The sequence below is a fragment of the Callorhinchus milii genome, unplaced genomic scaffold (genome assembly GCF_018977255.1).
Source record: "Callorhinchus milii isolate IMCB2004 unplaced genomic scaffold, IMCB_Cmil_1.0 Scaffold18, whole genome shotgun sequence".
Classification (NCBI taxonomy): domain Eukaryota; kingdom Metazoa; phylum Chordata; class Chondrichthyes; order Chimaeriformes; family Callorhinchidae; genus Callorhinchus; species Callorhinchus milii.
In genome coordinates, this window is record NW_024704759.1 from 10,112,299 (window position 1) to 10,122,662 (window position 10,364).

At 44.7% G+C, this 10,364-nt stretch overlaps 1 protein-coding gene across 2 annotated transcripts; it reads right to left on the reverse strand.

The window, feature by feature from the left end:
- Positions 1 to 1,663: 1,663 nt before the first annotated feature.
- LOC103190971 (biogenesis of lysosome-related organelles complex 1 subunit 4) lies at positions 1,664 to 9,157 on the reverse strand. 2 transcript variants are annotated; one of them, XM_042341915.1, is made up of 5 exons: positions 8,889 to 9,157; positions 5,896 to 5,967; positions 4,348 to 4,404; positions 3,165 to 3,299; positions 1,664 to 2,443 (listed from the first exon to the last, which is right to left on the reverse strand). In XM_042341915.1, exons 1-5 carry the CDS (start codon positions 9,057 to 9,059, stop codon positions 2,324 to 2,326), a joined length of 555 nt encoding a protein of 184 aa, XP_042197849.1. In that variant the 5' UTR covers positions 9,060 to 9,157; the 3' UTR covers positions 1,664 to 2,323. The 2 variants fall into 2 exon arrangements, with proteins under 2 accessions (XP_042197849.1, XP_042197848.1); XM_042341914.1 differs by having other exon boundaries at positions 4,303 to 4,404; positions 8,889 to 9,156.
- Between the last annotated feature and the right edge of the window lie 1,207 nt (positions 9,158 to 10,364).

Genomic DNA, 10,364 nt, shown 5'->3' on the forward strand with positions numbered 1-10,364 from the left:
TTGAAAATCCAATTTCAACTAGAATTAAATTCAACGCTTTTTATTTGCGGTTTTAACTTTTTTTCCGGTGCATACTTTTGCCTTGTTTAACTGTTTCCCTTCCATGAATCCACTGGCTATAATTAGTTGCACACAAATTGTTTTAATAAAGCAAATCTGGGACAATACTAGGATAATAATATTTTAACACCTCTTTAACCCATCATCCCCTTCCTCTACCCCATTTCTCCTTTGTCTTCCTTGTCCTGCCTCTCCCCTCACTGTTAGTCCTTAAAAGCCTCTTCCCCCCCCAACGTGCCCCAGTTCTGATGAAAGGTCGTGGAGCCGAAACGTCGACTCACCTTCCTTTCTCCATAGATGCTGCCTGACCTGCTGAGAGTTCCCAGCAACTTCTGTTTTTGTTTACCGGATAATATTGCTTTTTTTAAAAAATTCAAATAAAGAATTTATTAGGATAAAGTCTTGTAAAGCGTAAAGTTGCATATATTACTGTAGTTTTATTGTACTTGCCTCACTTTTCAACAGGGGATGATTCCATGCATGTTGTATATTTCTGAAACCAGCTAAAGTAGCTGGAGAGGGAGCGGCGGATGGTATTGTTAGTAGTCCTATTGTTCTTGAAGGAAAAACAAGAGGTAAACAATTGGTGAGGGGATCTCCAAACTGTTATTTTTTTTTAAACGTGATTCATCGAATTTGGACAAAGGTTATTCTATTGATGGGGAGAAGCCGATAAGAGGAATATTCTGATGGTGTTTTCATGTTTAATTGGACAATCAAAAACTGACAAGTAGGAAAATGTGAACAAAATGAACCTTTGCATAATTGTGAGTGTTTTTTTTTGTTTGTTGTCTTTACATGTACTGTTGACGACAGACGGACAGAAACGCAGCAGTGAAGGGCACAGGAAGCTCTACTGCTGCATTGAATCACTCGCAATGTTGCAGAGCAGATTTATTTTACTACAAAGTTGCAAATCTCCCAGAGAAGCAAACAGGAAATGTATGAACTTAAACCGTAACCAACCAAGACGTACAAACAGAATTGCAAAAAAATATTTTTCACACTGATCATAAAACTTTGTGTTTGAATATAACGAGGGCCATTCTCAAGGAATTTTACAGAATGCTGTAATCGCAAGCGAATTATCACAGGTTATGATCAATCAGAACATGTAAACTCTTTACAGGTTTCTCACAACATTGTCTTCTCTCCTTTGGTGAAGATCAAAACAGGAAGGCACACTTGCTTCTTGGACAGTGGTACTATAAATTGGGCATCAGAAAATAAGTAAGAATGGCCTAGAAACTCACCTGTCAGGTTTTTGAAGAGCTGAGATCAGAAACTTGACAAATAGTGAATCATCAGTACAGAACGAGTTCACCACTGCCAGGTGAAGAATTGGTACATCCTTGCACCGAGGCCACCTGAATCATTACAGAAGTGTTTTTTTTTAAAAAAAAGTTAATACAAACTACTCTTCAAATCTGGAATTTATGGGGAAATGCTGCATAGCTTTAAAGCAGCGAACGTTCTAAAATTAATTTTGCATTGCCTCGTTAAATTATGTGCCAGACATTGTCAAATCTGGGAGAAACTCTATTTTCAAACAATGACACGGGATCTTTAACATCCGCAAGAACAGGAGACAAGATCTCGGTTTAACGTCTCATGTTAATCCCCCCCCCCACCGCCACTGGCATGTCAGCTTAGACCGCGTGATTCTAAATTCTGACGTGGAACTCTATTCAAGGATATTTAATTGGGAGGGCATTCAGAATATTGAAGTCGCATGGTTGAATACACGTGCGATCAGCTTCATTTTCTAAGCATCTTTATTCCACAAATCAAAAACACGCATTTAAAATGTTGTCAAATTAAGGAAAGCCGTTCTTTAAAATATGCTAAGATTTTTTTCTGAATTACTTCCGATAATGGAGACATTAATTTTCCTGATCAATTAAATTTGTTTGTGCTTAAATTATCAACCAAACAAGAGACTTGCTGGCTAGTAGCTTGATTATAGGACACGTTTCAGCTGAATCAGGTTCTCTGTAACATGGTAAATTAGACGCTTTGGGTGACTGTTTGAATGCACTTCCACAAAACTGTTTGCAAGTGATTAGCTGTGGGATGTAGTCTTGGTATAAAGGCAATAAGCAGTACTACTATCTCTCACTGAAAAATTCTTTGTACATATTGACTTCGATCCAGCTGAGACTAGTATGTGACTAAACACAAATTGCAGGCAATGTCCATCATACAACTTCACATCAGTGTCAGTGTTACGATCAATAGTTTCCTGCTGTTTTATGGCAAGCAGTCAGGTGTTTGGCTTTTTGAGGTATCCTGGATTGGAACTCCCAGGAAAATAGTCTTCGCTCCTGTATAAATTGGGCAGCTCATATGTCGAACTCTGTTGGTTGAGGAATGTGCGTTTCTTCTGTAACAAAGAAACACTAAAGTAAGAGGTACAAACACCGGAATAGAGCTGACTTCTTACGCCAGTGGCATCTTCAAAATGTTGATTTGGTTATAATGATAGACTATCAAAAAACTAAATGGGTAGTTTGAACCACAAAGAAAATCAAAACCGAACCAGAAACCATTAGCCATTGGCAGAACTGAAGCTACTCGCAGCCTGGAGCGTGCAGTGGGTAGAGCGACAGCTTACAGTCCACGCTGGTCCGAATCCTGGCCTGTGCTGAGCTTAGTTTGCTGGTCTCGGTCAGGGCTACGTGGAGAGGTTAAATTGGCAGGATAGTATTTTCCCAGGAAAGGGAAAGCCACCCAAAGCTTTATTCCTCCAGCAGTAGTGCTTGTGTGTGTCAGCTGGGTGTGGAGAGGTCAGGTTCAATTAAACGCCTCTACAGTTGAATGGTCTGGCGACACTCATTGCAAGGCTCATTAACTCACTGACCACTTGGGAGGGATAGCGGAGAGAGAGCAACCAGTGCCTGTGGAGCCGGCGTCAGCACACGGGGGGGAAAAAACAGAAAATAATTGAACAAACTTAAATTTTTAAAAAAACATTTGTGGACCATGCGAAAGATAATTTACTAAATGAGCTGCTGTCAATCATGAGCTCAAAAACCCAGCGGTAATTAATATCATTGTGGAACAGCACTGAATACAGAAAAAGAATACAGCATTCAATAACTTACATGTAGGAATGCCGGAGTACTGATTGAATGTAGAAGTTTGCAAACACCACAAGGGAAATTTCCATAATCCTTTTCTGCTCGAACTACTTGTTCCTCTAGCATAGCTGCATTCTGTCCGACCATTTTCACAAACGCCTGACAAAATTAAACCAACAACAAAGTACCTTCCATATGAAGAATCCACGTTGCTGCACTTAAAACAAGATTTTACATAATACCAAACGAATAAGATGCTAAATTGCAACCACAACACTTCCGGTTGACTGCAATTTCTGGGAATGGTGCAAAGATTCATAAAACCCATCAGAGCAATTGAAAAGATTTAGAGTAAAGCACAAAGATGCTAGAGAAATTGATATTAAAACTAATGCAATATGAATCTTTCCGAGGACCTGAATGGGTATCAACACATTTGTTAACACAAGCAAGCAACGTATGCAAATGTTAGTTTTGCAGACTTGGAAAAGGGAATATAAGAAAATTAAAATTAAGTTCTTCCGACCGGAACACTTTTTGAAAAAAATAAAAATTTAGTGTGTCCATTTTGTTTTCTAACATGCTCTCCGCTGGCGCACCCCTCTTTGGTCTGGTCTCCCCTGGGCTGCGGTTCCACAGAGGCTGGTTTTGCTCCAGCGGCCGGTGAGCCTCGGCAATGAGCGGCGGCATTCCGATCGATTGTAGAAGGCATCGCACCAAAGAAACCAGTCGAGGGTGAAGAGGGACCAGGTGGAGGAAATCTGGCTAGTTTTTCCCTCCCCCCAATCACGGAACGGTCGAGGCCATACAACCCTGGATGAGATTAGCACAGATTGGGATTCGAGCCAGCGAGTTTCTGGGCCGTGAACTGTAGCTCTATCCACTCACCACTGCGGCTGCTCTCATACATAATTTATTTAATTTAATAGATATAAACTTTGTATGAAGCCAAGAGAGTTAATGATGGTGTACGTAAATCTTGGTCATGAATAACTGGGGCAAAGGGACTGAGTGAACAGATCTCACCTTCTAAAGGCTTTTCTTAAAAAGCGCTCAACCGTTTATGCTGCAGTACTATAATCTGTAAGGTACAATTTTACACTTATATTTCAATGTCATGGCATTCACAAAATAGTCGTTTTTTTTTTAAAAAGTTGCAAACCTCTATTTTATCAATTTTTTTATAAACCGTCTTCATTTCCAATACCTTGACCTTTGTGTTTGGAATGTCTTCACTTAGAATCTGCGAAGTATCGTTTCGAATCTGTGAGAAAGGGAAAATTTCAGTCGAGTCTCATTTGTTTAGGCGTTCAACATTTTTAGGAAACCATCTCCTTTATGAAAAACTAATGTTCTGAGTACTTCCCTTCAACCCCTGCCCAATAATAGCAGACTTTGCCAAATGATTCAGACTTCAGCCTTTTCAATTTAAATGTGGGATCATTGAAAAGTACAGTTTAGACCAAACCAGGGGCTAATTTCTATAAATACGGCTTTGGCTAATGCAACTGGAACTCTCTTCAGGAAACTGACCATGATATACATTAGAAGACTCCCATGGAGTCAGCTTCCTGCTGACGCAAACATGTTTTCCTACAAGCAGGACCAACCCTCAAGTTTAAAGATGTTATAATTCCAGATATCCCAGTGAATGCACTTTCTTCTAAACTAACTTCCCTTTTATCTGCCTTTTCTTTAGGACGGATAGGACAAACCGTTACTTTTAGTGAGCAAGTGAATCTTATTTTGAGTCCAGAACACTCTTCCTACTCACAGCTTACAATTGCAACAGGCTGTACCAGGTGCTAAAAAAAAACAGCAAGACCCTCATGTGGGTTATCCGAACAGTCTTGTGATAGTGGGATTCACTGCCCATCTTCTATTCCAGCTTTCTTATCGATGTGCATTTTATATCATTATGCAGAAACTATGTAAACTGAATAGTGTCTGAATTACATGAAGTCATTTAAAGTCTTTATCCAGTAGGCAGACGTCTACAGTGCGGTTGTAGAATCGCAGGTAATAAGAGTTTCATTAGGAGTCTCGATGGGCAAGAATCAAGGGGAAGAAAAACCCTTCGGGGCAGCAAGCTTGCAGATGGTCCTCGCAAATATGATTAGCCATGCGGTAGCCGGAGAATTGTCTGCTGGTGCACACAAACAGATGGTCCATGTGCAAATGAAAACAATTTGTGTGATAGAAATGGTTTATTCTGTTCCAGTTTTCCAGCTCCAGGAATGAACACGAGAAGAAAGAGTTACTTCATTGGGTTTCAAGTTGGCCAGCTATTAAAAACGTAACAACTCTATTTAAGAAACGGCTCAGACCAACCGATCGGTTGTTTTGGTCATGTGTGCCAGTTATTAATTTAGTCTTGCCCAACCAGAACTGTTTGTATTTTTCGGGTTGCAAGTGGATTTTCGAATAATCCATTTTCTAGCTCCAAAAGAAAACCACTGTATGTGTCTCCCCAAAGCTCAGGATACTCTTCCAGCCCCATCAATCTAGAAGTGTCAGGAGACAATTGGTAAAATTCAGTATAGCCCCGATCACCAGGGCTCAAATTCTGCTTTGTAACTGCTCAATCTAAGCTCTGGAAGCACTCAAACAGAACAAACTACATAAGCCGTTTGTACATCACAATATAAAATGACAATCATTCACTCTGTAAAAAAAAAAAAAGTATGATGTATTTTAAATGTCCCAAGTACTGCACCGGCAGTATTTTTTGTTTAAAAGGAAATAAAATACTTACCATATCCAACATTCCACAAAACTCATCCAGTCTGATTAACATTTCTTCAACACTTTCATCAAGCTCCTGAGCCTAGACAAGAGAACAGTCAACTTTGATATATGTATGCCTTGATCCAGGTATAAAATTCCTAATTATATCTCATTCAAGCGCTATATCAAATGCAAGGATTATTATTATTATTGCATCATTGAGACGTCTCAAAGCGCTTCACAGAATATACTGTAAGTTGACCACTTTGTGGGCAAAACGCGGCAGCTGACTGCACACAGCAGTCTTGTACTGAGTGACCAAATAATTAGTATTTTTTTGAAAGGATTATGACCGCCAGAAAGCAAACCACCAAAAAAAAATACAGATTTTGTCATGAAAAAGCAGAGCCTGGGGATAGTGCAGGATGACAGCACTTCTAACCATTCTCAACCAAAGGTGTACAACTGGGGATTGAATCTAATCCAACATGGATTGAGTACGGACAGATGAATGGAGGAAAAGGCAGCAAGCAAGAGTCAATATTTACTATTTACTTTGGAAGGGGCGTGGGCCTGAAGCGTTGATTCACGCTCCTTTCTCCGTGGATGCTGTCTGACCTGCTGAGTTTTCCCAGCTCTCTCCGTTTCGGTTTCAATATTTACTATGCCTGATACATTTAGGTACTTAAACCTGATATATAACCTATTCCCATTCCACGAGTAGCAAGGGTATAGTTCTGCAAATCTTTCTAACGCCCACGCAATTAGGTGAACGAAACACGAGATGATCAAAACTCCCCGGAAATCCAATATCTCATTTTATTGATAACACAAAACACTGGGCTTGGCAGCCAGCCAACTAATGCATTAGAGTAAAGCGTTCCGGTTCCTGTACAAATGCTGAGTCGGTGGAAAGCGTTGGCACAATCGATGCGGCTTCTGCTAAAAGCCCCGCATATACTTTATTTCAGGTCCAAACAGAGTTTTGAAACAAAACGCCCCACTGGAATAATTGCCCTCTGGGATTTTTGCAAAACCAAGATCCATTTTTTCCGCAACCTTGAATTGGTGACGCGCTGAACACAAAGGGCCTAATTATTCTGGAGATGCTTTTGCACAACAGCGCCTCCAGCAAATGTGGGGAGAATATGGTCTTAAGAGGGTTTTTTTTAAAAAAAATTAGATATGTAATAAAAAAAAACGCTGCCCCTACTTTGAAGATGAAACAGCTAAATTTTTTATTGATTGAACGTAGCCCACAGCTCCTTAACACTTCGATTGATCTCCCAAGTACTCCATTTGGAAGTACGGCATTTGGGTGATAAAATTGTTGGGATTGAAATGCATTATTGCACCTACATAACTGTACAAACGGTACAGCTGAGTAGGTCCAACGCCGCATTTTAATTCGGTTGCTTTTCTCCCACCCCAAAAAAAATTGCTAACGTATCCTCAGTCACCTTCCTTTCGCCCCCACCCCGCCCGCCTTCCAGCTCAAGGTCACGCCCCACCGCCGCCCCCCCCCCACCGCGTAGCGACGATCCGAGACACGACACGAGTGAAGGGCACTGTATACATACAAGTAGTGGTCGGTGGCTGTAAAGTATATGATTGTATGGTATGAGTCGGGTTGCAATGCTACTGCGAGTTCAATGCAATTCAGGTGCTACATTTCCCGTATAAGAGAAAATAGAACGATGGGTATTTAATTATCAACAGAACTAACATTTCAGCGTTCGTACAAATTACATTCTCCTCCAACACCTGATTTGTTCGGAAGTCATCAGTCTCAACAGCTGCCCTCCTACACACAATTACACCTCTCGTGTAGGATTTTTTATCCTACGTACAGCTTTATGCTGTTGGAACATTTTTTTTCAAAAAAAAATACCAAGATTGAAATAAGGCTCATTCTTAACGCGGCAAATAAATACAACAGATCGCATTTCTTATTATTTATGGCCGACGATTATTAATTATTATTGATCGGCGATTGCTATTATTACTTCCCCTGATTAATGATCGATCGTTACGAATGGTTATTGATTATCATGGACGGCTATTGGTTATTGATTACTATTGGTTACCGGGTGTCCTGGATTAGTATCAGTGGGAGGATTTCGATGCAGAATTCGCAAACTAGGAAAAAAAAAATCTCACATAGGAGTCAAGTGAGTCTCAAACCCCCAAACCCACCCCCAAAAAACCCCCAAAACCCTCCCACATCAATCGAGTTACAGCCTCCAGATAAAACCTCAGAATGATTAATTATTACTAATTATCATAACTAGTAATAAAAAAAATCTCAACATCACAATCAAATGCCAGTTTTATATCATTATAGTAATTATTATTGTTATTATTGTTATTGTTACGAATGAACGAAATGACAATAAACTGTGAAGGAAAAGGGGCTTCGCTCGTGGAGAGACCAAACTGTCAGCGACCCCCTCCCCCCCACCCCCCAACCTCAACACACACCCTCACACACACACCCCACCCCCACACACACACCCCACACACCCACACACACACCCACACACACACCCCACCCCCACACACACACCCCACACACCCACACACACACCCCACACACACACACCCCCCACACACACCGCCCCCAACACACACCCCCACACACACACACCCTCACACACCCCCTCACCCACACACACCCCACACACACACCCCCACACACTCACACCCCACACACACACCCCCCACCCCCACACACACACCCCCACACACACCCCCACCCAACCCCCCACACCCCCCCCACGCACACACACCCACACCCACACACCGCCCACCACCCCCCACCCACACACACACCGCCCACACACAACCCCACACACACACCCCCAACCCCCCAACACACACACCCCACACACACCCACACACCCCCCACACACACCCACACCCACCAACACACACACACACACACACACCCCCCCCCCCCCCAGGCCCGTGTGTGGCCCCGACCCCGAGTGCCCGCCCCCCCCCCCCCCGGGCCTCACCGACCTCACTGCGGGGCTCGGCCAACAGACACGCCGCCACCTCCCGGGCCAGGACTTGGCTCCGGGGCCCGGTCCCCGCCCCGGGCCCGGTCCCCGGTGTGGCGGCCGCGCTCCCCGGCTCCGAGCCGCTCTCCCCGGGGACCCGCGCGGCCACTCGCTCCGTCTCCCCCGACATTCAGCCGCTCGCGCCGACCTCGACCCCACCGTCTCGGGCGCTCGGCTCTCATTCAGTCGGACACCCCCCACCTCCGCCCCGCGCGCCGCTCCTCTCCTCTCCTCTCCTCTCCGGCCACCAGGGGCCGCTGTGACCCGTCGAGCCGTGTGGAGGGGGCGGGACTGTTGGTTTGGGCACAGCGCCCCCCGGTGGCCGACCTCAGCCGGAGCGGCTCGAGCCGCCGGGCACAGCGCTGCTGCCATTGGAGAATCCGGATTACGTCATTGAAGGCTCGGGAGAAGCCCCGCCCCCCCCACCACAGGGCAACCAGAACCCCCCACAGGGCAACCAGAACCCCCTCCACCAGGGCAACCAGAACCCCCCCCACCACAGGGCAACCAGAACCCCCCCCCACCACAGGGCAACCAGAACCCCCCCCCCCACACAGGGCAACCAGAACCCCCCCCCCACACAGGGCAACCAGAACCCCCCCACCAGGGCAACCAGAACCCCCCCCCCACAGGGCAACCAGAACCCCCCCCCACCAGGGCAACCAGAACCCCCCCCCCCCACAGGGCAACCAGAACCCCCCCCCACAGGGCAACCAGAACCCCCCCCCCGCCACAGGGCAACCAGAACCCACCCACCCCCCCACAGGGCAACCAGACAGCTCCTGCACCCCCTCCCCTTACACAGGGCAAATGGACACCCTCTCCCCACTCCCCCAACAGAGCGACCAGACACATCCCCAACCACAACAGGGCAACTCGACACCAACCCCCCCCACCATGGAAAAAATAGACAACCCCTCTCTGTCTGTCTTGCCCAAACTTTATACCTCAGCCCGCAATCGGGCAGTCCGTCACCCCCGAACAGGGTAACTAGACGCCCTGTAGCTCTTCCACCCCCACCCACGGCAGCTCAGTGCTTTTAACGACGCATAAAACAGAGTCAGATCCATTCTTCGTCAGCCTTTATTTATCGTATTTAACAGTACGCATCGCCTCCATGCCCAGCGTTTCCAGCTCTCGCTTTCCCCATTTCTACACATTACACTTTGTACGAAGTCCGTGCTAGTGTCAAATATAAAGCCCAGAAGGATTTAAAGTGCAAAATTTTATTTTGAGGAAAAAGGATTGTACATAGATTAAGATCCTGCTCACAAGAGAAGCTATTTGAGGCATCTCAAACTACCCGAACAACCAGACTATCATCATCACGAAGGCCTTTGAATACCAACTTCATACTATCTTTTTCTGGTTTATTTCCGAACAGCTCAGACAGACAAACGAAAACGTTATGATTCCAATATGCAAGTAATTCAAT